General features: G+C 55.1%; 1 protein-coding gene and 2 long non-coding RNA genes across 7 annotated transcripts in view; 1 reads left to right on the top strand and 2 right to left on the bottom strand.

Annotated features, from left to right (window-relative positions):
- LOC144292191 (uncharacterized) overlaps positions 1-479 on the bottom strand; it is a 76,719-nt gene extending 76,240 nt beyond the window's left edge. For 2 of the 3 annotated variants that reach the window (XR_013359663.1, XR_013359664.1), the window contains exon 1: positions 46-161. This is a non-coding gene — a long non-coding RNA (uncharacterized LOC144292191). Of the gene's footprint in view, positions 1-45; positions 162-208 lie in introns of those variants that run through there. The other variant, XR_013359665.1, reaches the window with a different exon arrangement.
- Positions 480-6,147: 5,668 nt separating this feature from the next.
- Positions 6,148-20,156, top strand: CHRM1 (cholinergic receptor muscarinic 1). 2 transcript variants are annotated; one of them, XM_077862070.1, is made up of 3 exons: positions 6,148-6,763; positions 7,221-7,312; positions 17,649-20,156. In XM_077862070.1, exon 3 carries the CDS (start codon positions 17,735-17,737, stop codon positions 19,115-19,117), a length of 1,383 nt encoding a protein of 460 aa, XP_077718196.1. In that variant the 5' UTR covers positions 6,148-6,763; positions 7,221-7,312; positions 17,649-17,734; the 3' UTR covers positions 19,118-20,156. The 2 variants fall into 2 exon arrangements, with proteins under 2 accessions (XP_077718196.1, XP_077718197.1); XM_077862071.1 differs by lacking the exon at positions 7,221-7,312.
- On the bottom strand, positions 8,012-27,108 carry LOC144292187 (uncharacterized). Of its 2 annotated transcripts, XR_013359661.1 has the most exons (5): positions 26,583-27,108; positions 17,105-17,188; positions 14,424-14,472; positions 10,787-10,916; positions 8,012-8,671 (listed from the first exon to the last, which is right to left on the bottom strand). It is a non-coding gene; the product is annotated as an uncharacterized LOC144292187 (long non-coding RNA). The 2 variants fall into 2 exon arrangements; XR_013359660.1 differs by lacking the exons at positions 10,787-10,916; positions 14,424-14,472; positions 17,105-17,188; positions 26,583-27,108 and adding an exon at positions 8,932-9,211.

Genomic DNA, 27,108 nt, shown 5'->3' with positions numbered 1-27,108 from the left:
TTTTTATCCCTGTCTTCTCACACCCCGGGTGGCTTGCAGACTCACCTCCTTGGCTGGTGGTGGCAGGAAAGCTAGAGCAGGCTGGACTTAGACGTGGGCTCAAGGAAAAGGGCCACAGGCCTAGGAGGAACACATACCCTTCCCCACCCCACCCCACCCCACCCCCCAGAACTAAGCAACTTGAGGCCCAGGCAGGGCAGCTTCCCACCTTCCACGGCTCAGAGCCAGCCTGGCTTCTTCCTTCCTCCCAGGACTGCCGCCAGTAGGCACCCAGCCTCTCCCTTCCTGAGCCTCCCGCCCTCCGTGGAAAGGGCAAGGGCAAGAAAGGCAGTGAGGTTCGTCCCCAGCCCCTGAGGGCCACAAGCTCCGCAGCCCTGCTGGCCCGGCACAGGGCTTCTGGCCTTCTGGGGGCTCCGGCTGCCAGCAAACTCCTGAAGCGCCCCGGGGAGAGGCGGCTCTAGCGGGAGGCCCCTCCCCGCCCCTCCCCGCCCCTCCCCCGCCCCGAGCCCCAGCCGCCGAGCTCCGGCCCTAACTCGATTGTGCGCCGTTAATCACAGAGTGTGCGGACGCGCCGAGTAAACAGGCCGCCTCCGAGGTCGCCCGAAGTCATCAATCCCTGCCCGGGTCAGGCCTTCAGCGGCTGGGGCTGGCAGGAGGCGCCAAGGGGCGAAGAAGGGCGGGGGGCGACCTTGGCAGCAAGACTGGTTGCTCACAGTCAGAAATAAGGGGCAGAAGGGGAAGGCGGTGTGGATACCTTCATACTGGGGACCTTTAGGATAGAGGCAACAGCAATAATGGGGAGTCTACTGGCCTCGCTCTGGCACCTACTAGCCGAGCGACCTTAAACAGATTACTGAACCTCTCAGTACCACAGGTTCCTTTTCTATGAAATGGGTATAATAATTCTACCTATTTCATTAGGTCATTACAAAAATTAAATTGGTTTTAAAAAAAAAAAAACATGTAAGGGATGCCTCTTTGTGTGTGTGCCTCATGAATAAATAAATAAAATCTTTTTAAAAATACATGTAAAACACTGAGAATAGAGCTCCCTGTTTGTTAAATAAATGGGGCAGCAGAATGAAAAGCTGGGGGAGACGCTGGCTTAGCCAATTCTCAGGATATCCCTCTTTCTTATTTTTTTTTTAAGATCTTATTTATTCATGAGAGACAGAAAGAAAGAGATGCAGAGACACAGGCAGAGGGAGAAGCAGGCTCCACGCAGGGACCCTGACGCGGGACTCAATCCGGGACTCTAGGATCACCCCCTGGGCCAAAGGCGGTGCTGAACCGCTGAGCCACCCGGGCTGCCCTATCCCTCCTTCTATATACGGCCCAGAGTTCTCAACTAGTTAGGCTCCACGCCGGGGCCAAGATCTACAAACTGTGAAGGAGTCCAGATGGCAGACTGAGTTAACCGAACCTCTCTGGGCCTCAGTTTTCTACCTGGAAAATGGAAATCCTCACAGCACCGTGCCCAGGGGGATGTTCCTGGGCACGTAGAGAAAAGCGCAGGTAAAGCGCTCATCAATGTGCCTTGCAAATGCCGCAGTGAGGGGTAGCCCACCCCGATTTCCTCCTGAGAATCGGATCTTCACCATCCCTCACGCGCCCCTGCCCACCCGCGGCCCGCGCCGTAGGCCTGCCGGGCACCACCGCGCCCCGCCCCCCCGCCCCTCCCGGCCGGAGCCCCGTGGCCAGAGGGCGTGGCGGAGGTGCGGAGCGCGGGGGGGGGGATGTGACGCGCGCCCGGGGCAGCGGAGGACTGCGGAGGACTGCGGGGATCCGCGGCTCCAGCCTCCCCACGCCGCAGGCCGAGAGGCCCACCGACGTACTCGCTGCGCCCGCGCCCGGGGCGAGGGTCTCGCTGAGAGGTTGGCAGGAGGGAGAGCGGGCTTAGGCCCCACCGCCCTGCTCGGTCCCACTCCTCGCCACCGTGGGCTTCCAGCCTCGGCGTCCGTTCGGGTGGGGACTCCAGGAAAGGGTTTACACGCTCACGGGGGTCCGGGGGCGGGGGGATGCTACGAGGCAAGAAAGCCAACTTAGCCGGCCCGGGACAGGGTCCCCGAAATCGGCCCTGCCTCCCGCGGGTGTCTCGTCGGGTGCGTGGACTCAGCTGCAGGGGGCTGGAAAGAAGCCTTTGGGGACCCGGCCCGAGGCGCCCCGCAAAGCTCTGCACCGCTTCTCCCCAGGAGTCTCACGTTGGGTCAGGACGAGGGACAGGGCGCATACACCAGACAGCGGAAAACTTGGGGCCCCGGTGCCCACTGACCAAGCGAAGCAAAGTCGACGCCGCTAATGAGATTTTTCAAGCCGTTTTTGGCCGTAGAGGTTTGAGTGCGAGGCACGGACCTCCGCAGCGCTGGGGCAGGCGCCTCTTCCCTCGGTCTGGGACAGAGAGCGCTTAGGAACGCCCAGCCCGAACGCCGCTGCCCCCCGAGGCCCCGCGCAACCGCGATCCACAGACTCGTCCAGGATGCGTCGCCTCGGATCCCAGCATTCAACACCCCCCGACTCCTGCTGCCCCACCCGCCAGAGGGACGAGGGGGCGCTCTGCCCAGGTCCAGGCCGCGAAAGGTCCAGCCAGAACCCACCCATTCTCGGGAAGCCGACCTCGAGGCTGCGGGGCGGGTAGGGCTGGGCTGCCCGGAGCCCCGCCCCCGCCCCGCCCCGCCCCCGCCCCCGCCCGAGGGTGCTGCGCAGAGCCCCGCCCCGGAGGTGAGGCGCCCGGTACTTGGAGGAAGATTGTTCCTCGGAGCCCCGAACTGCAGAACCGGATCGGAAAACGTTGATTTCCTGTCCCAAGATGATGCCTTTTGTTGTGGCCACTTTCCCCCCCTCGCCCCGGCCCCGGGTGTCCGGGACTCAGAGGCCGGTTACTAGGCCTGACTTCCCCGCAGCCCCGCCCTGGATTTTAGTTTCTTCTTTTATCTGGGAATTTCTCCCAGAGTATCCCCCACCCCACCCCCCACGTTGGGAAGGTGAGGGAAGAGGCTGAGGGCCTGCAGCAGCGGTGGGGCGGCGGGGGGCAAGGAGGGGTGCCTGCAGGGCGACTAACTGCCTCCCTCCCCCCCCCACCTTCGGGCTCGAAATCGAGGTCACCTCCCACAGCGGGTGAGACCCCCCCAACCCACACCCATTCCCCAGGAAGCTGAAGACCAGCCAGTTCGACCTCATAGGTCTGGTGGGAACGAGGAGGATCGCCCACTGCAGCCTCTTCCCAGGACGGAGGAAGCTATGCTAAGTGGCACATGTATCTGGGTTCGAGCCTCTGACGCGGGTCCAGGCTGAGGGGGACGGTCTACACGGAGGGGCTGCCGGCGCAGAGCACCAGCACCAGCACCAGCAGCAGCACCAGCACACGCCCAGAGCGCGCTCACTTCCTGTCCCCACCCCACGCAGCCCTCAGGCAGGATCCCCTGCCTTTAACACATGCACGCTGCCCCACGTACCACGACAGGTCCCTAGCATCCCCTGTGACCCCCACCCTGACCCCAGCCCGGGGATGGCCCAGTCGCGCTGACTGCACCCTCCACGGAGCCCTGGGGTTGCCGCCACGGGTAAACCTACTCATCTGTAAAATGGGAATAACAGAAACTCCCTCGGGGAGTCGTGAGAGATGCACGAGCTAAAGAATGTAGAGCGTTTAGCAGCGCCCGCGCGTAGTGAGTCGCCGCTCGAGTTGTAGCCATCGGCGGTCGTGGCTTTCGCGGGTGGCGAGCGACCGCGCCACGCTTAACCTGCCGCCAAGGGTCGACCACCCCGGCGGGGAGGATATTTCTGACTGCAGTGACAAGGATGGAGGCAAAGACCTAGAGGGGGGCACTAACTTGCTCAGAGAGGTTCAACTGGGAAGAGGCAGAGTTGGATTCGCGCCCAAGGGCAGCTTCGCTCCTCCCGCGCGTGAGGCTGAGAAGGGGCCCACCCCGCGCGCGGACAGCCCCGCGTCCCTTCGGCGGCCCGGCCCGGAGCCGCGCATCCTCAGCCAAGAGACCCAAAATAGCAACCAGCAGGAGCCGAGCCGCAGGTGTCCCGCGCCAGCCGGCGTCCCAGCCGGCCAGAGAGAGGCGGCGAGTGGCTGAGGTCAGGCCGGGCCGCTCCCCGCGGCTGGGGGTCGAGCGGGGGTGGGGCCGGACCCCCACGTGCGCCGCCTGCGGCTGCTTAGCCGAGCCCTTTGTCGCGAGCAGCAGCGTTCGTGCCTCACTCGGCGGCTTAAAATAAAGACAATGTTCCCAGCCTCCCTGCGGCTAAATCCGGCGCGGGTGCGGGGGCGGTGAGAGAGCCGGGTGGGAGAGCTGCTCCCGGCCCAGCCTCCCTTCCTGCCTCAGTTTCCCCATCTGGGAAGGGGACCGAGCCAAGTCTGGGCGGGCAAGAGTCAGACAGGCTGGAGGGAGAGGGGGTGGGCATCATCCCCCTGCCCCCGCGGCCTCACGGCCCCAGCGAGGAAGCCGCCTGGGACCGAGGGGGGCACCCGTGAAGAGGCAAGGGAAAGCTGGACACCCTCCCCTCTCGCCTACAAAATAAGTGTTTTTATTTCTAAAGGGACGTGTGCAGAGGCGGTGGGAGAAGAGAAAAGGGAGACCAAGGAGATTGGGGGGAGGGGGCAAGGAGAGAGCCTGATTCAGACTCGGAAATGGATGTGGAGCGTGGAGGCCTGACACCCCCACACTCAGCCACGTGTACGCGCACAAGTACACGCAGCCGCGACCACAACCCGAGGACCGCCCAGCAGGGGGCAGCCCGAGTCAGCGCCCACGGGCTGGGGACCGGCGCAGTTCTGACCCCACCCCTGACCCGCTGGTGGGCCCTGGGGTGCGAGGGGGTGCTCGGATTCCTCTCCAAGCTGCAGTGTCTCCTCAACTTCAGAAAGGAGGTGGACTGGTTGCTTGCTCAACCCTCAGCTGCCTTAGAGAAGCAGAGATCCCCCACATGTACCTGCCACGTGTGCCCACCACCTGCCTCCCATGGCTGCTGGGGAGGCCCCAGGGACCCCAGTTTCTGTTCCACCTGGCTCCGTTGGCACCTGGGCTCCAGCCTGAGGAAGCCCTGGGTTACCCTCAGGTTTGGGGAATGAGAAGGGGTGCTCGGTGGGGAAATGGGCAGGTGAAAGTGGTGGAGCAGGTCCCCACTCCCTGGCTTAGAGCCACTGGACCTGAGTCCAAACATTTGCCCCCCCCCCCCCGTGTTTGAATCACGCCTCTGCTCTTCAGTTTCCTCATCTGCATAATGGGATTAAGTAGATGGATCCCTGTGCATCCTACCTTCCACCCCAGAGCTTCAGCATGGCCCAGGGGGGCAGAGGACACAGCAGCCCAGCAGAAGTCTCCCCAGCTCCTGTCCCTGGTCAGCTCCCCAGGAGGTCTCTAGGGCCAGGTGAGGGCGGTGCAGAACCCACAGTCTCTATGGTAAAGGGCCCCCAGGGGTTCTATCTCTGAGGAAACTCAACCAGAAAACCAGAAAGGGTGAGGGGCGGTGCAGGGGGTATTAACCAAGCAGTGGGGCTAAAGGAGTTGGGGAAGAAGGGCAAGTTTGTCACTTCCCAGGTACACACCTGTGAGCCCTGAGTGGGAGTCAGGGGAGACAGAGTTTGACAAGCTGGGAGGAGAGCTGTCTGTCTGCCTGTCTGTCTGTCTTCCAAGTGGAAGCTGGGGGTGGAGCAGGCAGGGAGGTAGAGGCTGCCTCCCTTGTCAGAATTAGCAAGTTCCACAGTTGGGCAACACTCAGACACACACCGAATACAGACACACGTGTATACACACGTCCTGGTTCCAGACCAGGAGGGTGACACCTGCATTTACACAGGTTGCATGGTATTTCAGGGACACTCACGTGGGAGGGGACACTCAGCAGCACGTGTGGTGGGCACACGACCCCCACTCATCCCTCCCCATCAGACCCCCATATACCCTCACACCCGGGTTAGCAGCAGGGACAGACGCCAGAGCACGCAGCCCAGCACGCGGGGACGTCTGCCCAGCCCCTGGGGCGGGTGCACCAGCCCTCTGGGTCTGTTCCAAGTTGGAGCCTCTCACGTGAGGCCCAATGTGTCATTTCCAAACAGAAGGAATCTAGCTCCTTCGCAGCAGGGAGGAAGAGCAGGGTGTGGGGCTGGGTGGGTGGGTGGGTGGGCATGTGGGCATGTGCAGGGGGCAGGGCATGTATGTGAGGGAAACAGGCGTGTGAATGCCGGGGCATGAGCGTTGGGGCACGGTGCACATGGGTTAGGGGCTTTAAGGTTGGGTGGGGGAAGGAGCCCCAGGAAACAGTGTGCCTTTGTGAGGGTGTGTGTGTGTGTGTGTGTGTGTGTGTACCGATGAGTCTGTGTGCAGTGGGTGTGGGTGTTTGTCTCCCTGTATCCGCCTTCTCTCCCATTCTGGACTTTTAGCCTTCCTGGGCTCGTTTTCCTCATGTCCTACCTCCTCCCTCTTGGGGCTCAAATTAGGTGCCCTAGTGGAGGGGGGGGGCACGCTCCAGGACCTAGTCCAACCCCAGACGCTGCCTGAGGCTTCCCTCCAGCTCCCCCTCCCTTCCTTTTCTCTCTCTCCTCCCTCCCTCTCTTTGCTCTCCTCCTTCCACCCCCCCCCCAGGCTGGCGTGCCAGGGGGTGGGACATGCCAATCACTGGCTGTGCCTCTCCCGGCTGCCAGCACAGGGCGCAGCTCCCCCCCCCACCGGAGCCAGGTGTTTGGGTCCCTGGAGACGCCGCCGGCCCCCCGGGAAGGCAGTGGGGCTGAGGATCCTACAGACCCTTCTCCAGACCCATGGTGAGTACATTTGAGAGGGTTTGGGAGGGGCTCCACTGAGGCGGGGGCGGAAAAAGCAGGGTCCTGGGAGCAAAGCAGAGACCAGGACTAGCAGGAAATGGGGAGGAACTCCAGAGAGAGGAGGGGGCCCAGGAGGGGTCTAGAAGCCAAGGGGACTCTGTAGCATTGGAACTGGCTGCTCCAAACACCCAGTCTCGTGGCTTTGAGCAGATACACCTGATGTTTTTCTGGAGTTCAGCTGGCAAAGGCGATGGAGACCCCCCCTTAGGAAACTGGACCTGGAGCTCAGAGAGATTAAGCTGCTACGTAGCAGACAGAGGACCCAGAATCCCAGGGACAGAGTGGAAAGGGTAGGAGGCCAGAGGGCAGCCCTTGCCACCAGCATCCCGTGGGAGGTTGACACCCCCCCTTCGACATTGGGGTGCCAGTCCCAGAATCTCCTCCTCTTCTCCTTCAGGGAACCCTGAATCCCACCACCCCATCCATTTCCAGTCCCCCCAAGATGGACTGAATCAGGTTGCTGGCCAGATGGACAAGCTGGATGCCAAGGTGGGTATTAGGCCAGAAGCCAGCAGGAGACCAGGCCAAGAGCCCCAGGGCTCTCAGGGAACAAATGGCCACATGGAAGGCCACACCAGCCAGGGAACGTGGCCCTGACGTGTGCAAGGGCCCAGAGGGCCCTCCCTAGGTCCACAGTATCTTGGACTCCCACAGAGTAGATCTCAGTCCTGTGTCCTGGTCATGCAGGGATACTAATGGGCACCCATGCAGGCCCCCATCTCAGTACCCCCAGACTCCACAATGTAGGCTGGTAGCTAGGAACTGGGTGGTCAGCCCTCATTGGGTCATTCAGATAAGTGCTGCTTCTGGGTTATCAGTGCTAATGAGAGGGATTCACCTCTTGCCACAAAACATACCTACAGCCCCACTCAGGCTGACCCAACCACCGACAACAACCCACCCTCCCACCCCCGCCCAACTGGCCGGAAGGAGTCAGATTGTCTCCTATAGCCGGACAGTCTCCTGTCCCTGGGTAATCAGCTGCTCACTGAGCTGTCAGATAAGAGTTAGTTCTCTGCCCCCTGACCTCAGCCACTAGGCAAGCCATGATCCCTACTGAGATATAGAAGGCAGGGGAGGGGATGGCGAAACAGGGCTGCGGAAGACTTGACTCTTGTCTCCGGGGCCGGGCCCTGGAGGTCTGAGAACTAGATCCCCAAGTGCAAAGAGGAGTCCAGAGTGCCAAGATGGGGTTGGGCAGAGGTCACATCAGCCCTTAAAAGAAACCTTCCCATTGAACAGATGGAGAGATTGAGGCCCAGGAAGGAGAAGGGACATGCTTATGGTCTCAGAAGGGTCCCAGCCCAGGAGGGACCCCATTCCCCTCACCCTCAGTTCAGCACTGCACTCCCACCCCCCCACACACACAGCAAGATGATGGGGTGGGGGAGCAGCGAGCGCTGTGAGGCAGGAGCTTCGGCTCCTCCGGAGGGGAGGGCAGGCGGGGAGAGGTGGGTGAATATCTCGCTGAGGTTTCTGCTCTGCTGTGATGCCATGGTGATGCCTAGAAGGATGGGGGAGGGAGGGAGCGAGAAGAAAGGAAATGAGGAGGAGAAGTCGAGGATGGAAGAACAGGGAGCAAGTGGAGAGGATGATGAGGGGTGGAGCACTGCTGATGCCACCTGGCAGAGTGAGGTCTGGGGCCCAGCCTGCTGACTGCCGGCTCTGGCATGGTTTGGCTGAAGTCGGGCAACTGGTTAAAGTCCATCAGCAGTGAGTGTATTTGGCAGTGGTTCTAGGGCTGACGCTCCTGCTCCTCTTCCGGCTCGGCAGCACATTTATGAGTATTCAACTGATGCCTGCTGATCTCCCCAGGGCTAGCTGCCACTCCGGTGGTAACTGTTGAGCCTGGAAATGTGAAAGATTGCATGTGTTTACCCCCTCGTTCCCCAGGCCAGGCACAGAGGTAAGAGTTTTGTGCTCCTTTCATGGGTCAAGAGCTACTTGTAGAGAAAAGTTAAGCCAGGGGGAGAGCCGCCTCTGACAGGCTGGCTTCGGGATTTAGCCTCCAGCAGAAGGGACCAGTCCGAAGACCAGGCCGGAGGAGCGCCCTCCTGTCTGCATATGTAAAGTCCCAGAAGCCCAGCCCTGCAGCCCCTACCTCCTACCTCCTTCTCGTCAAGTATCGCCCATTCTCTCCAGCTATTCCCCACGCTCTGCCAACATCCAGGCCCAGAATCACAAGATGGCTTCGCTCTTCCTCCTGAATCTCTTCCCCAGCACCCCCTCATTCTCCGTCTCCCCTTCACAACTTGGCCAGTGGCGACATTCAGGAAGCCCAAGTGTTCAGGAATCCCTCTCCCCAGCGATGGCTCCCAGCCCCCTTCTTCCTCTGGCCAGCCAGATCCCCAGCCCCTGGGGATTGGTCCAAGGCTCTGGCCATAGACAATCTAGCCTGCTGTTCTAGAGGCTCTGACCTCATCCCTTAACTCTTTAAGCCCAGGCCGACTTTTTCCTTCCCTGACACTGACAGGGCCCATCCTATACCCGTGCCAGTCCTGTCACCTCCCTCAGTTTCCCTGCAGCAGGGGAGTCAGGGTCTCCTTGGTCCGTTTTACAGGTGAGGAGATAGTGACTTGGCAAGGGAGGGGAGGCAAGAACTGGAAGGTGCAGGGTGCCCATACTCTGGAGCCTGACCCCTGTGGGTTCATCCTCATGCCTCTGAGCCTGAAGTCAAACAGAAGGACCCCATGCATATCTCCCTGTGTTTACCCCACAGATATTTATTGAGTGACCATGTGTGCCAAGCAGCGAATGAGGCAGATACAGCCCCTACCCTGCTTCTCAGAGCTACGGCTAGGCCTCCCCCTTCCCACGGCACTGTCATCATACATCACGCAGATCAACAACAGACACTGTCACACACACACATGCATACACAACACGCAGGGGCCAGATTCTAAAGGAAGGACCGAGTCCTCAGTGACTCAAACTATGGGTTGGCCAGGTCAGTCAAGGTGAACGAGGAGTCCGTGGAGCCCACCATTCTCATATGAGGGATTTAGAGTGGGCAGGGGTCCAAAAGGCCTAAATCCCAGTTGCCTCACTGATGAGCTGTCAGGACCTTAAGGTCTCAAAACCTCAGCTGTCACTTTTGCAAATTGAGGTTAATAAAACCCGCTTCACAAGGAGTTGTAACAGGTCAATTAAATCACGAATATAATGCGTAGAGCCGTGTCTGGTATATGGTAAGCAGTCAGTAAATGCCGTTTGCTATGATAATACTAATGATATTATGCAAAGCTGCCAACAGCTTTCATCAGGAGGCCATGGTCCTAAGCAGAAAAGCACCTCCCTATTTCATTGCCTCCTTCCGGTACCCCAGACATGAGACCCTCAGAAAATGAGTCCTACCCCATCCCCTCAAAGTTACACTCCCACCCCACCATTTCTTATTTTCACTCAGCAATGCACACACCCTCACACACACATACAGTCATCCCTACAGAAGGATTATGAAGTTGGGACAGTGACGTGCCCAAGGTCACACAACAGGGACCAAAGCAGAGCCACCAGGAGCATCCTCCTAAGCAAATCACTGTCCAAGAGAGGTTTGGGGGAAGACCCTTGCTGCTGATGGTGGAAAAAAGGCACAGTTATTGACAGCTCTGTTCTTGGGCTACATCTTAGGGGTTCAAAAGATCCAGGCAGGGCAGCCCTGGTGGCGCAGTGGTTTGGCGCCGCCTGCAGCCCAGGGTGTGATCCTGGAGACCCTGGATCGAGTCCCACGTCAGGCTCTCTACATGGAGCCTACTTCTCCCTCTGCCTGTGTCTCTGCCTCTCATTCTCTCTGTGTGTTTCTATGAATAAATAAATAAAATCTTTAAAAAAATATCCAGGCAGCGGCAAAAATCAGGGTCCAATTCCCCAGAACCACCACCCTCCTCCAAGTTGTCCCAGGTGGGAGACATTAGCCCCTACAGCTCACAGGGGGGTATAAAGGGAAGTAGAAAGAATGTATACCTCGGAGCCTGCAGGGCCCCATAGAATCCCAGCTCCACCACTTCCTGTGAGACCATCAGCAAGTCTCTTAGCCCTGTTGGCCTCAGTGTCTTCATCTATGAAATAGAGAGAAGAATTCCCATTGGGTGCCCTGTGGATTAAAGGAAATGATATCATACATCAACTGCCCAGCATGCAGAAGGTAATTAATTATAGTGGTCATCAGTGTGGCTATTAAAATGAGTGAGTGGAAGGGACTTCTATCCATTAAGGAGAGAGGGACTGCCGGCCCCCTTACCTCCAAGGATCACTTCTCATAGGTCCCCATCCTGAAAGCCTTTTTAAAACCCATCAAAGCTAGGGGCGCCTGGGTAGCTCAGTTGGTTAAGCTGCTGCCTTTGGCTCAGGTCATGATCCTGGGGTCCTAGGATGGAGCCCTGCATCAGGCTCCCTAATCAGCGGGGAGCCTGCTTCTCCCTCTCCCTCTGCTCCTCCCCTTGCTTTTGCTCTCTCACTCTCCCCTCTCTCTCTCAAATAAATTTTTAAAAAATTTTTAATTAAACTCATAAAAGCTATAGCTAGTTTTAATAAAAGCTTTTGATAAACAGAGGTTGCTATGTCCCCACCCCAAGGAGATGTCATTCCAACCCCATCTGGGAGAACCCAAATGAGCCTTCAGTCTCTGCACCCTCCACTCAAGGATTTGGGTCCCATATCAGGGCTCTGGAAAATCTCCCCACCTGCCAAGCTGGTCCAAGTCCCCTACTGTACAAATGAGTAATCTGAGGGGTGCCTGGTTGGCTCAGTTGGTGGAACTTCAACCCTTGATCCTTGGGTTGCAAGTTCAAGCCCCACACTGAGTGTAGAGCTTTCTTTTTCTAAAAATAATAAATTTAAATAATTATTTTATAATTATTAAAAAATTATAATTATTTTAATTCATGAAAGACACAGAGAGAAAGGCAGAGATGTAGGCAGAGGGGGAAGCAAGCTCCATGCAGGGAGCCCAATGTGGAACTCGATCCCAGGACCTGGGATCACACCCTGAGCCAAAAGCAGACACTCAACCACTGAGCCACCGCAGTCCCCCTAAATACATTTTAAAAAAGAAAAGAAGAAGAAAAAATAAACAAGGACTCTGGGGCCTAGAGAGGGGCTATGCCAGAGTCTGTAAGCTGAAGGGCGCAGCAAGAGGTGACTGGGCTATGGATCAGAATGAGGAGCCAGAAATAAGTGGGGAGAGGCTTTGGATGCCATTAGTCCCATAAACTGGCAGATGCAGAGAGGCCAGGGAAGGACAGGTTAAATGATTGCTGAGGATCACACTGCTGGGAAGAGACAGTTTTGAGGGAGGACACACACAAAACTCACTCATCAAGATAACTAACATTGAAATGTAACATTTTTAAAAATCAACTAGCAAAAAAAAACAAACAAACCACAATCAAACAGCAAACCAGGCAGCCCACAGGCGGGCCATCTATTTTTGTAAATAAAGTTTCATTGGAACCAGGGCCAGGAACAGGGTGAGTCATGTGTGATAGGATTGTTTGTGTAAGTGCAGGGTTGAACCCTGCCTTTATTTAAAATTTTGTTCATGATGGATTGTTTTGCATCAATTTCCTTTTTTTTTTAAGATTTTATTTATTTATTCATGAGAGACACACAGAGAGAGAGAAAGAGGCAGAGACACAGGCAGAGGGGGAAGCAGGTTCCATGCAAGGAGCCCGATGTGGGACCTGATCCTGGAACCCCAGGATCACACCCTGGGCCTAAGGCAGGTGCTAAACCATTGAGCCACCCAAGGATCCCCTCTTTTTTTTTTAATGTAATCTCTACACCCAACATGGGGCTCGAACTCACAACCCTGAGATCAAGAGTCATGGACTCTTCTAACTGAGCCAGCCAAGCGCCCCATCAATTTCCATTATTTATTTATTTATTTAAAGATTTTACTTATTTATTCATGAGACACAAAGAGAGAGACGCAGAGACATAGGCAAAGGGAGAAGCCTGATGCGGGACTCAATCCTAGAACCTCAGGATCATGCCCTGAGCCAAAGGCAGACACTCAACCACTGAGCCACCCAGGCATCCCTTTTTTTTTTTTTTTTTTTTCATTTATTTATGATAGTCACACACAGAGAGAGAGAGAGGCAGAGACATAGGCAGAGGGAGAAGCAGGCTCCATGCACCGGGAGCCTGACGTGGGATTCGATCCTGGGTCTCCAGGATCGCGCCCTGGGCCAAAGGCAGGCGCTAAACCGCTGCGCCACCCAGGGATCCCCTTTTTTTTTTTTTAAGATTTTATTCATTTATTCATGAGAAACACAGAGAGAGAGAGAGAGAGAGAGAGAGAGGCAGGGACACAGGCAGAGGGAAAAGCCGGATCCATGCAAGGAGCCCAATTTGGGACTCGATTCTGGGTCTCCAGGATCATGCCCTCCACCAAAGGCAGGCACCAAACCATCGAGCCACCCAGGGATCCCCCCATTTTTTAAATATTGCATTAAATATCATTTTCTTGACTACTGAGTTTGGGGGTACCTCAAATTTTACACCCCAGGCAAAACTGTCTCCCTTAGGTCCTCCTAGGCCTGGTCCTGCTGCGGTGTGGGACCAGATCCGACACTGGAGGCCTTGGCACTGCATTGAGGGCTGCGCCGCGTCCAGGCAGACAGGATGCTCCTGGAGCTGCCGAGGGTGTGGCCTCTGAGGTCAGCAAACTCATCTTGTCTGACTCAGGCTTTTCAGGTCTTGGCCCGGGGAACCACTGGTCCCAAAGCACCAGAGGTTGAGGATCAGGAAAGGGAGGCAGCACCAGGCTATGAGCTAGGAGACTTTGGGATATACCATAACTTCTCCCTTTACTCTGGACCTCAGTTGCTCTGTGTGTGTAATTGGCACTAAACAGCCCTGAGTTCAGGCACCTGGGTGGCTCAGTCGGTTAAGCACCTGCCTTTGGCTCAGGTCATGACCCCAGAGTCAGGGGATCAAGCGTCAGGCTCCCTGCTTCTCCCTCTCCTCTGATCCCATGCTCATTCTCTCTCTCTTTCTGACTCTCCCCCAAATAAATAAACAAAAATCTTTAGAACAACAACCACAACAACAGCACTAAGTTCAGATCAGAGGGACAAGAGTTGTGCAGGGCAACCCTGCCATGGGTGGTATCATACCCAGAGAAAGCCCCAGCAGGCACAGTCTGATGCCAGCCTCCAGCCCAGCACTTTACTTTGGTTATGGGAAAAGGATGCAGCAAAACTCAGTAAGCAGGCCAAATAATATTTCAGCATAATATTTTTAAGATTCAAATTGACATGCACCTGGCTGGCTCAATCAGAAGAGAACATGATTCTTGACCTCAGGATCATGACTTTGACACCGTGTTAGGTGTAGGGATTATTACAAAAATAAATAAATACAATTTATTTATTTATTTTTAGATTTTATTTATTTATTCATGAGAGACACAGAGAGAGAGGCAGAGACATAGGCAGAAGGAGAAGCAGGCTCCCTGCGAGGAGGTGTCTCAATAAATACAATTTAAAAAATAAAATTCAAATTGGCATACTGTGGCCTCCAGGCCAGCCATCTGTTTTTATAGATAAAGTTTCATTGGCACAAACTGCTTGGGCTCAGATCTTGGTTCCTACCTTACCTGTGTGATACTGTGCCATTCTCTTGCTTTTTCAACCTCAGTTTTTCACCTGTGAAATGGAGAGAAGAGCAACCCCTCAGTCACAGGTGCCCAGTGAAGATTACAGGCAATAATGCACATAAGCACTTTGAGCAGTGACTGCCACACAAGGAGAACTGAATAATAGCAATGATCATTATCATTATTAGTTGCTATTGTCATAGTATTAGAAATTTCTTTTTTTTTTAAGATTTTATTCATTTATTCATGAGAGACACAGAGAGAGAGAGGCAGAGACATAAAGGGGGAAACAGGCTCCTCCAGTGGAGCCTGACGCGGTGGGACTCTGTCCTGCATCTCCTGAACCATGCCCTGAGCTGAAGGCAGACACTCAACCATTGAGCCACCCAGGCATCCCTAGAAATTTCTTTTAAGTTTATTTATTTAAGTGATTTCTATGCCCAACATGGGGCTCGAACTCATGACCCCAAGATCAAGAGTCACATGTTCCACTGACTGAGCCACCCAGGCTACCCTGAGAAATTTTTAATCAAAGGAATAGACACTTGGAGCACATGAGTGGCTCAGTCAATTAAGCATCCAACTCTTTTTTTTTTTAATTTTTTTTTAATTTTTTTATTTATTTACTTATGATAGTCACAGAGAGAGAGAGAGAGGCAGAGACATAGGCAGAGGGAGAAGCAGGCTCCATGCACCGGGAGCCGGACGTGGGATTCAATCCTGGTCTCCAGGATCGCGCCCTGGGCCAAAGGCAGGTGCTAAACCGCTGCGCCACCCAGGGATCCCAGCATCCAACTCTTGATTTCAGCTCAGATCATGGTCTCAGGGTCCTGGGATCAAGCCTTGCATTGGGCTCCATGCTCAACAGGGGTTCTACTTGGGATTCTTTTTCTCTCCTTCTCCCTATCCCTCCCCCCTCAAATAAATAAATCTTAGAAAAAAAAAAAAGGAGCAGACATTCACAGGAGGGAGCCTCCACTAGTACACATGCTAAGACTCAACGGGGACCTAGTGCTCATCATGTGCCAGGCCTGTCCTGGGGACTCAACGCCCATGGACCCATTTTGGCTTCACAATAATTCCTTGATTTATTAGCTAGGGAGTAGTCATTCCTATTTTTCAGCTGAGGAAACCGAGGCTCATGGAAAGTATACCACCGGCAGGTAGTAAATGGTAGAGCCTGTATTCAAATGGAGACAGTCCAGCTCACACTGTCCAGACTCTTCCACCATGATGTCCCCTGTCTCCTTGATGTGCAAACTGCCCAAAACACAGGCACACACTCATAGCCACAGTCCTTCTGGCTCATTCATTCACACTCCAAAGAGTCCCTCCCAAACACCAACACCATGACCAGTGGAGATGAGCTCCACCACACACCCTCGGTCACACACTGTCCCAGCCACGCACCTCAAGGCCCTCCCCTGCCCCCCCAACAGGCATCGATCTCCTCACAGGCATATAGCACACTAGTCTCTCTGCCACAGACCTGGTCCTGAGGAGCACCGGAGGCTGGTGGGCCCTTGCCTGACATCTCTCCCTTGGAATAGCTCCAATGACACAGCCCCTGAAGCCATAGCTGCAGGTGGGAGGAGACCCCAACTCTTCTGTGGACAGATAGACACCTGAGGCCCAGAACAGGAAGGGACCAGCCAAAACATACAACAGCAAGGCTGTGGCTGAGCATGAGGCGGGGGAGGGCAGGCGCTGAGCAACCCCATCACCAGAAGGTTGCTCAGAGATCTGGCTTTTCCCTTTACCCGCCTTTAGTGCCCAGGCTGGACTCCAGTTTCAAGAAAAATGTAGAGAGGGAGGCCTGGGTGGTTCAGCGGTTGAGTGCCCGCCTTCCGCCCGGGGTGGGATCCTAGAGTCCCGGGATCGAGTCCCACAACAGGCTCCCCGCAGGGAGCCTGCTTCTCCCTCTGCCTGTGTCTCTGTCTCTCTCTTTCTGTCTCTCATGAATAAATAAATAAAATATTTTTTAAAAAAAGAAAAATATAGGGGATCTTCCCTTTCCCCTTGCTGTCCCCCTGGGTCCTTGGACCAAAGAACAGAGTGGGGAGACAGAAGGGGGTTCTCACACCTCATCTGGGGCCAGACCCCCACTGGGAGCTGAGACCCTTGCCCTCACTACCTGCTTTCACTCCAGACTTTCTACTACCAGGCAGGAGTTCAGGTCCAGCACAAGTCCCCCCCTGCCCTCCTTTTTTTTTTTTTTAATATTTTTTAATTTTTATTTATTTATGATAGTTACAGAGAGAGAGAGAGGCAGAGACACAGGCAGAGGGAGAAGCAGGCTCCATGCACCAGGAGCCCGACGTGGGACTCGATCCCGGGTCTCCAGGATCGCGCCCTGGGCCAAAGGCAGGCGCCAAACCGCTGCGCCACCCAGGGATCCCCCCCCCCCGCCCTCCTATAGGGTCTCATTTAGCTCCAAACACTGCCCTCCAACTCTCTCATCTCCTCTCTCTCTCTTTCTATTTCTGTCTCGGTCACACACGCGTGCGCACACACACACGGAACCATGCAGACACACAACATACACCTCCTTCCCCCTATCTTCTCTAGAGCCCTCCCCACCCATCTCCTGCCTTCCCATCTCTCCATATTTGATGGAAGGAGCCTGCTGGAGCTCCACATGCTCAGAGGAGGAGAGAGGTGTGGGTTCTAATCACACTCACCTCCTCTGTCACTGTGGCCAGGTCTTGTAGCTGCTTGGAGCCACAGTTGCCTCAGGGAAATGAGGAGCATAAGAGACCTTCCTCCTAGAGATGTACAACAGTTAAATTAGATAATTCAATTAAGTGCTAGTGCTGTGTCTGGCATGTAGTAACTACCTAGTAAATGAGAGCTTTAATAAAATTGAGTGAAGTGCTTTGAAAATTTGGCAGTGCTGTATACAAAGCGAGTCTCCCAACTCCTGCCACATGAGTTAAGCAAGACAGGAATTAGTAGCAATTTCCCAATGAGAAAATTGAGGCTCAGAGTCTGAATGGTGAAACTGGAAGGAGGGACTCCATCTCGATTCCAAACCACTTCTGCCCCAGTGCTGCTGGCACATCCATTCACGGCTGGGAAAGTGCACTGTAAATGATGGTGTGTGGCCACTGGTGAGAAAGGGTGATGTCTGGCCTAAAGCCCTGAGAAGGCAGAGGCTGTGACCCTAGCACCTTCCACCTGGAGATGACCAGCAGCCCAACCAAAGTCCATGTCATCTCTTTTCAGGTGATGACCTCCCCCTGAAGAAGCCCTGTAGTCTGACTAGAAGAAGGGGCTGCCCCCCGCCCGGCCCCAAGCCCCACCGGGCCACCATGAATACCTCGGCCCCACCCGCTGTCAGCCCCAACATCACCGTTCTGGCACCGGGAAAGGGTCCCTGGCAAGTGGCCTTCATCGGGATCACCACAGGCCTCCTGTCCCTGGCCACAGTGACAGGCAACCTGCTGGTTCTCATCTCCTTCAAGGTCAACACTGAGCTCAAGACAGTCAACAACTACTTCCTGCTCAGCCTAGCGTGCGCTGACCTCATCATCGGTACCTTCTCCATGAACCTCTATACCACGTACCTGCTCATGGGCCACTGGGCGCTGGGCACACTGGCCTGCGACCTCTGGCTGGCCCTGGACTACGTGGCTAGCAATGCCTCCGTCATGAACCTGCTGCTCATCAGTTTTGACCGCTACTTCTCCGTGACCCGGCCCCTGAGCTACAGAGCCAAGCGCACACCCCGCCGGGCAGCCCTGATGATCGGCCTGGCCTGGCTGGTCTCCTTCATCCTCTGGGCCCCGGCCATCCTCTTTTGGCAGTACCTGGTAGGGGAGCGGACAGTGCTGGCCGGGCAGTGCTACATCCAGTTCCTCTCCCAACCCATCATCACCTTTGGCACAGCCATGGCTGCCTTCTACCTCCCAGTCACGGTCATGTGCACACTCTACTGGCGCATCTACCGGGAGACGGAGAATCGGGCCCGGGAGCTTGCGGCCCTGCAGGGCTCCGAGACTCCCGGCAAGGGGGGCGGCAGCAGCAGCAGCTCAGAGCGGTCCCAGCGGGGGACTGAGGGCTCCCCAGAGACCCCCCCGGGCCGCTGCTGCCGCTGCTGCCGCACACCCCGGCTGCTGCAGGCCTACAGCTGGAAGGAAGAAGAAGAAGAGGACGAAGGCTCCATGGAGTCCCTCACCTCGTCGGAGGGCGAGGAGCCCGGCTCCGAGGTGGTGATCAAGATGCCCATGGTGGATCCCGAGGCACCGGCCCCCACCAAGCAGCCCCCCCGGAGCTCTCCCAATACAGTCAAGAGGCCCACGCGGAAAGGGCGCGAGCGAGCAGGCAAGGGCCAGAAGGCCCGAGGGAAGGAGCAGCTGGCCAAGCGGAAGACCTTCTCGCTGGTCAAGGAAAAGAAGGCGGCTCGGACCCTGAGTGCCATTCTGCTGGCCTTCATCCTCACCTGGACGCCGTACAACATTATGGTGCTGGTGTCCACCTTCTGCAAGAACTGTGTTCCCGAGACCCTGTGGGAGCTGGGCTACTGGCTGTGCTACGTCAACAGCACCATCAACCCCATGTGCTACGCGCTCTGCAACAAAGCCTTCCGGGACACCTTCCGCCTGCTGCTGCTCTGCCGCTGGGACAAGCGTCGCTGGCGCAAGATCCCCAAGCGCCCTGGCTCTGTGCACCGCACCCCCTCCCGCCAATGCTGATGACCCCTCACCTGCATCCCACCACCCCAGTCCCTGGGAGAGCAGGGTAGGAAGTGGGCAGGGGCTGTGACCTCAGACCCAGGGCCCTGCTCTGTCCTCACCAGGCCTGGGGGGTTGGGGGGAGCGTCCCCTAGGTCACCTTCCTGGACAGCCTAGAGAGACCCTGCCAACTTACCAAAACCTTGTTATTCCCAGGTGGAATGAACCCGAACCCGGGGAACTGGTTTTTCTGTTCCTGCTGGGTGGGAACGGGCTCTTCACCAGGAAAAAGGCTAGGGGAGGAGGATCCAAGCTTGGAACCCTCTGTTTGCCTTCAGGCAGGAAATCTGTCGGGAGCCACCAGGGCCGGCCAGGAGAAAGAAGGTTAACATTTCAGTCATCCCTGGCCGAGGGGCTGGCCCAGATTGAGGTGGGAGATGGTCCCCCCTGGGACAGCAGCTGGGAACTGACACCAACCACGGAGAGGAAAGCTTGGCTCAAAGGGCGCACCCCAGGCTGGGTATCCCCTCCCCCCATGCTGCCAGGCCTAGGCACACTCTCCGGGATGCTCCAGCCTCCTTACAAATGTCCCAAGAGTGTCCCCAAGGCAAATATCCAAGCATCAGGACGATGCCACCAGAAGAGACCAGCTTGGCTAGTCACAAACCAAGTCCAGAGGCAGCAGCTGGACCAGGCGCCAGGTGTTCTGACTGTCCCACTACGTAGTTTTCCTGGGAATGAGGGGCAGGGGTGCCTGCTGTCCAGCCCCACACCTATACCCTCTGCCCCAGAGAAAGCCTCAGTCCCTCCCTCCCTGGCTCACAGCCACCACCTGGGTGGATCTGCTCCACACAGGTCTAGCCAGGCCTCCCGCATGCTGCCTGCCTCCAGCCTGCCCCACACAGGCCTGGCCCAGCCAACGGGTCCTCTCCTGTGAGCTCCCAGTCCGACCCATGCATGGCCTCCCAGGCACCCTCATCTCCAAGCCTAGCCTGGCCCCAAATGTTCTTTCCTTCTATCCTCAGCAAGTGCTGAGTCTGTGAATAAAGCCACATAACTAGCGGGGGCTACGGGGCCTTCTTTGCTGTGTTGGATGGAGGGCCTAGTCTTAGGCCAGGGCAGAACGGGACAGGGAAGGCCCCAGTACTGCTGAATGTGGGCCACTGCTCCGAGGGTGGTCCCAGGAGGGGCAGAACCAAGTCCTGGCTCTGCTGAAACCCATGGGCCCCAGCACTCCAGGGTCCCCGGCTCAGGTGAGTAGGGCTCTCTAATGGGCGGTAGGGAGAGCAGGTGAAATAAATTGCCTTTGCCCATAGCCTAGCATGTTCTTCATCAGCTTTGCCATATGTGGCTGCTCCAAGGCCCTGTTATACCCAGGGAGAGCAGAATTGCTCCTAGGCCCCATGTATAGATGGGGAGACTAAGGCCCAGTGACCCAGGAGGAATATTCAGGGCTACCCTACAAAGCAACACCCAGGCTTCCAGGCAACTCGCAGCCTCCTGACCCCTGGACTACAGACAGAGGACACCTGGGGTCCAGGCCAAAGTAATCCATAAAGGTGACCTTCAGGCCAGGTTCTAAGGCATTTCATTGATGAGGGGACCCTAATGCCTAAAGCATAGAGCAGCAGTTCTCAAGGTGTGGTTATCATTGGGGGTCCTCAAGACCACTCTTAGGTTCAATGATTTGCTGGAAAGACACACAGAACTCAGCCAAGCTGTTACACTCGTGGTTAAAATTTATTACAGTAAAAAGATATAAATTAAAATCAGCAAAGGAGGGGTGCCTGGGTGGTTCAGTCGGTGAAGCATCCCACTCTTGATTTCAGGTCACAATCTCAGGGTTGTGGGATCAAGCCTCATGTCAGGCTGCACAGCGGGCATGGAGCTTGCTTAGGATCTCTCTCCCTCTCCCTCTGCCTCCCCCTCTCTAGGGAAAAAAAAAAATCAGCAAACAATAATGGCACCTAGGGCAGAGTCTAGGAGAGACCAGGTGCAAGCTTCCAGTCATCTTCTCCCAATGGAGTCATGGGTACAGCATCTAATTCTTCTATGTGACAACATGCATGACGTCCTGCCAACCTCAGGGCTTACCTGAGCCACGGTGTCCAATGTTTCTACTGGAAACTGCTCATGTAAAGCATGGCTGACCTTAGCTACTTAATCTCCAGCCCCTCCAGAGGCTAATCTGATACCACAAGGCCCAGGGCCCCAGGTAGGCAAAGAGACTTTTATCAGGGCCTTAGGGGTGCTCTCCCAGGAGCCAGGCAAGGACCAAACCTTTCTTTGGAATGTGCAGGGTTTGGACAACCCAGACCTCCTGGGTTATTAATCCTTGAAGGAACTGCAGTCCTGGCCAGTAACATCAGCATCACCCAGGAACTCATTAGATCTGTAAGTTCTCGGGGGTCACTCCAGATTTACTGAATCAGAAACTCTAGGGGTAGAGCCCAGCCATGCGTTTCAACAAGCCCTCCTGGTGTTGTGATGCTGGCTGAAGTTTTAGAAATGCTGGCCAGAGGAATGAGATCCTAGGTGGGGCTAACCATTTGCAGAGAAGCCATGGAAGATTACCCCACACACAGCTGTCAGGACTCCAGGAAGCCTTTGAAAAAGAAACTTTCAACACTATGGGCAGGGACGATCCACTAACGAGGTGGACGGGACAGGCTGGCCAGGAGCTGGCAGGAGCACTACCCCGGGGAGGGTGACCCTAGGAAGCTGACCCCAGACCCCTCTCCCTCCTGCACAGTTTTCTGGGTTGTCAGCTCTAGACTCTGGGAGCACCCCTTCCTCACCACTGCTCCCTCATAGCACTGAGTCCACTTTAGGGTTAAATGCCCTACCCTGTGGCGAAGGGTGGCACAGAGACCGAGAAAGCCCGAGCAGTGTTGGGAGAGCAGTAGTGCTGCAATCAGATCCAGCTTTCCTGGAAGCCAAGAGTGGGAGGTCAGAGCTGGTATCCGCATCAGAATGGGGCTCGCAAGTGCACACTTGTCCCGGGTCCCAGGTGCAGGTTCTACCTGCCCGTGGCCCCTCACCACGCAACCCTAGGGAGGTCTCTCACTTTCAGTGTCCTCAAGAGGAATGAGTTGCTCCCAGAAGAGTGAAGAGGGCGGGCGGGCCAGAAAAGAAAACACCTCCGTGGCTCTACTAAGACTAGTGTTACCACCGGACGAGGGTGTTCTCAGGTAAAGGTCAGAAACCAAGTGGTTTCAGACCCATACCTTTCCCTACACCTCCAGCAGTGGCTTTATAGAGTCTAGAGTCCCATGCTCCCTGCCAACCCAGAGGGAAGAAGTGGGGCCTGCAAAAAGGAGTGTCAGGGGGCAAGCCTGGGGGGAGGGGAGAGGGCATGTGATCCAGGAAGGCTTCATCCTAGAAATGGAGCCTGGGCCCTGCAAGCCTCTGAAGCAAGATTCCTTCAAACTCAGCTGCCAGAAGACAGAGGAAACAGCTTGAGCTTGACCGGAGAGGGTGGCTGGCCATGGCATCAGTCCACCCCAAACACTACACCCCCTCCCGCCCTGAGGGAGTCTTTCTTGGCCCCAGAAACAAGGGCTGTTTCGCAGATGAACAGGAAGCAGGGAAAGAATGAGGTGGCTTTGTGAGTGCCACCTCCTCCCCTTACCAAGTTGAAGCAGGCCTAGAGAAGGGGCACCCCTTAGGCCTTTGTCCTCAGGGCCGCTCCCATCGTATCACTTGAGCGTCATCTGCAGGCAACCGAGGGTATAGCCCCATCAAGAATCGTGACGCTTAGAACCTGCTGGGACGGCATCCCAGAGAACAGGACCACAGGGCAAAAGATAGAGTAGATGGTCTTGGCCACCTCAGCAACTGCCCCCACATCTCAGTAGGAACCCAAGGCCCTGGAAGGACCAGGTCGCTTGGCTACTGCGCTAAACCCGCCGAGGCAAGCCCGACCTCTCTCCTGCATGCCGGCTTCACCAGACAAGTAGGAGAGGGCTCAGGGGAGACTTGGCATCCCAGGACAGACCCCACATGTCTCCCGGTGCCTACCCCAGGCTTTTGGAATCCTCAGTTTCATTTCTTGGAACCTGGCCCTGCTTTTACAGAACAGATGCTGATCCAACTGGATGTTCAGACAGGTACCTACCTGCTCACCTTGACAACACGAAGGTTTTTGAAGCCCAGGTGTCCCACACCAGCCTCAGGCTCTAAAGACTTTGAGGTGATGTCTTTGTTCTTAGCATCTTTGTAACACATGCCAACTACATAACTCCAGTAATCAGACTATCACACAAAATAGGCCTGAAAATTACTGTCTCTGTTCCTGCCAGTCCGCATACTTCCTCCGCCCCTCAGGTCTACTCCCCCTCCTGGTGTTCCTGGCCTGGCTAGCCCCACCATCCACCCAGCACTCAATCCATAAATCTGTGAGTCATCTTGGACTCCTTCTCTTTTTCACTCCATGTACCAGTTGGTCAGTCCACCCCCCGAACAGTTCCTGAATTCATCCAGTGCTGTCCATCTGTCCTGTCACCATCCCAGTGCAAGAGTTCCTGAATGCTAAAATTATCCTTCAGAGGTTAACAAACTTTTTCTGTAAAGGGCCAGATAGTAAATATTTTAGGCTATGTGGACCAAGAGGCAAAATTAAGGATATAATGTAGGTACTTCTGTATTATAGTCTCTGTCACAACTATTCAGTTCTGCCATTGTAGGCAAAAGCAGCCATAAACAATACATAAAATGAATGAATATGGCTGAGTTCCAATAAAACTTTATTTAAATTCCACAGAGCTTTGAATTGCATATAATGCTCATGTGCCACAAAATGTTATTCTTCTCTTGATTTTTTTTCGGCCCTTTAAAAATGCAAAAACCCATTCTTCACTCATAATGAGTACAAAAACAGGCCAACCAGCTGTAGTTTGCCAACCTCTGACTTAATTGATCCCGTTCCCATTCATTCGCCATGCTTCAGTCAAAGTGATTTTGCCAAAACATAGCTCTGATGGTGCCAACCCCTTGCTAACAACTAGCCAGTAGCTTGAGATAAAAATGCAAGCTCCTCAGCCTCCCAACAGCCTTCTGTTCAGCCCTACTTCCTTCTTGAGCCTCTTCTGTGACTCCTCACCCTCACTGACCTTAGACAGACCCTGAAATTCTCCTGGTCCCAGAAGCACCCCAGCCCACTCATTCATGCTTTTCACTTCTTCTGGCTCCTCTGCCTAGAATTTTCTTGCCCCATTAAAATAGAAAAATTCTGTTTCCTTTATTTACATTCTACTTACAAAATTTCTGACACCAAGTGGTGGGTGTTTGTTTGTTTTTTCCACACCACACCAGCCAATTCTCCAGCATCAGCCAGGTGTCTGACACTATCTACCTGTGGTTAACTTCAGATCCCACAAGTTAGGGGCTCAGGACCACAAGACGTCCCCCTCTCCCCCACCAATCTCAAGTAGTGGGTCATGAGGGTACCCATACTTCTGTCTGATTGGGCTACATATTGGAATTCCCACAACTCCTTCCTCGGGTTCAATAATTTGCTCACAGACTCAGATAAACATATTGACTGGTGGAGGAGAGGAGACGATAAAGGAAAGGATGATTTAAAAAAAAAAAAAAAAAAAAAGGACGATAGGGGATCCCTGGGTGGCGCAGCGGTTTGGCGCCTGCCTTTGGCCCAGGGCGCGATCCTGGAGACCCGGGATCGAATCTCACGTCGGGCTCCCGGTGCATGGAGCCTGCTTCTCCCTCTGCCTATGTCTCTGCCTCTCTCTCTCCCTCTGTGACTATCATAAATAAAATAAAAATTTAAAAAAAGGATGATAATAGAGGAGATGATAAAGGAGAATGGACAGATGAATGGTGAGATCCCGAAGGATCTCAAGCACAGGAGCTTCCGTTCCTGTGGAGCTAGGGGGCACCACCCTGTTAGCAACATGATTGTGTTCACCCACTGGGAAACCCTCTGAATCCAATACTGTAGGGATTTTTATGGAGGCTCCATCATGTAGGTGTGATGGGTTGTTGACTCAATCTCTATCCCCTCTATCTAACCCCCAGCTGATATGCTATAAGTCTCCCTCCAGCCGTGAATGGAAAGATCCTGGATGTTTATTCATACCTCTCCCCTCTCCTCAAACTTCCAACCTTGGGGAGGCCCCAATCCTCACTCTCAGCAGGTGACCTCATTTCCTATTTCACCAAGTAAATAAAAAACAATCTGGGAGTGGAATTTCACAAACTCCCACAGGTCTACTTTGTCCTGGCAGGTGTGCCTCCTATGTGACAGTGCAGGACCACCAGCCCACCAGCCCTCCTCCCCTATCCCCACCCTAGATCCTGTCCCCTCTCCCTCCCACCAAGGCATCTACCCAGCAAGTGTCATCCCTCTGGCATCTCCCCCTCTTGCCCTAAGCAAATGTGCTGTGGCTGCTCGCATGCTAAAGAAACCAAAGACTTCTGGTCCCGTCTTCCCCCTGCTACTCACTCCCTCCTGTCTCTCTCTTCCTTAATAGCCCCCATCTATGGGCATAGACTCCCAACTCTCTCCTCGGATCCTCCACGAAGCCCCTTCGAAGTTGGCTTTTGCCCCAGCCTCAACCAAAACTGCTCTCATCAGGGTCACCAAAGCACTCCATGCTGATAAACCTAAAGGCCAAGCCTCTGTCCTCCCTCCAGCCCCCAGCAGAGTCGTTCACAGCATCTCCCCAATGCCAGGCCTCCAGGGTGCGCCCTTCCACCTACCTCCCTACCCCTCTCTTGCAGGGTCTGTTGCCAGCCCGTCTCTGACCCTGTGAAGAGCTTACTCCTCTTCTCTGCCTTCTCTACACCTACCCTACTGCCCCTCTGACATTTTGGGGCTCTCCATGCCAGCAGCACCCATGACGCCCAGATTCGAATCTCCAGTTCAGGTCACTGCACCAACACTGGCGCACATGTCCTACTAACGTCCTGACATCCCCACCTAGGTGTCTGTCAAACCCCAGAAGCAGCAAGGCCCAAACTGACCTGCTCATTTCCCCTGTAAAGGCTCTTCCCCACTTCAGCAAAGGCACCCCTCTGCCAGTCTTCTAGTTGCTCTGGCCAAAACCCTGTAATCATCCTGACTCCTCTACATGTGGGCACCCCCAGGCTGATCAGCACCCCGCTGTGGACTGGGAAAGGGTGCCCTCAGTGCAGGGACTTGGGGTCTGAACTTCAGAGTCCCCCATACCCCATCTGGAGACTCTATGTCCAGCTGTGTGCACATATTGGCAGTGTGTCCCCTGGTGGCAGCCTCCCAGGCTGCTCCAGTTAAAGGAAAATTATCCTTCCTGCTGCTTGGCACTTGCTTCCTGCCCGTTTTGCAAGTCTGGTCCTGCCTCGTCCTGGCAGTTCCTGATGGCCTTTCAACAAATTCCTTTGCTGCTTAAGAAAGCCAGGAACAACAAAAAAAAAAAAAAAAAGAAAAGAAGAAAAGAAAGAAAACCAGGAACAGGGATCCCTGGGTGCTCAGTGGTTAAGCGTCTACCTTTGGCTCAGGTCGTGATCCTAGGTCTGGGGATCGAGTCCCACGTTGGGCTCCCTGCATGGAGCCTGCTTCTCCCTCTGCCTGTGTCTCGTCTCTGTGTGTGTGTGTGTGTGTGTGTGTCTCATGAATAAATAAAATCTTTAAAAAAAAAAAAAGAGAAGAAAAGCAGGAACACCCACTGATACTATCTAGAAACTTGTACAAATCCCTCCTACCCTTAGAATCAGAAAACCTCATTTCTCCTTCATCCCCTGGAAGCGCCCTGGGGGGGACTGCCAGAAGACCACCAAAGATGTCAGCAAACTGAAAGGTCACCCGCAACAGCTCTGCTCTAGCTGACACCAACCTGTCTCTTCTTCCTGCCTTCCTATCCCCACCCCGGGCTCTGTTCTCTTCTGGGGGTCCCGCCTCCATTTCTGTCCTGCTAATGGTGCCAGTCCTCTGGGCTCCAACCTCTCCCTCCCACCCTTCTCACTCGACTTGCTCACCAGAGCATCATTCACGCTCATGGTATGCAAACACACAC

Source organism: Canis aureus, chromosome 21 (assembly GCF_053574225.1).
Source record: "Canis aureus isolate CA01 chromosome 21, VMU_Caureus_v.1.0, whole genome shotgun sequence".
Taxonomy (NCBI): Eukaryota; Metazoa; Chordata; class Mammalia; order Carnivora; family Canidae; genus Canis; species Canis aureus.
Note: the sequence above shows the minus strand (reverse complement) of the source record. Positions and strands in the feature narration are given on the sequence as shown.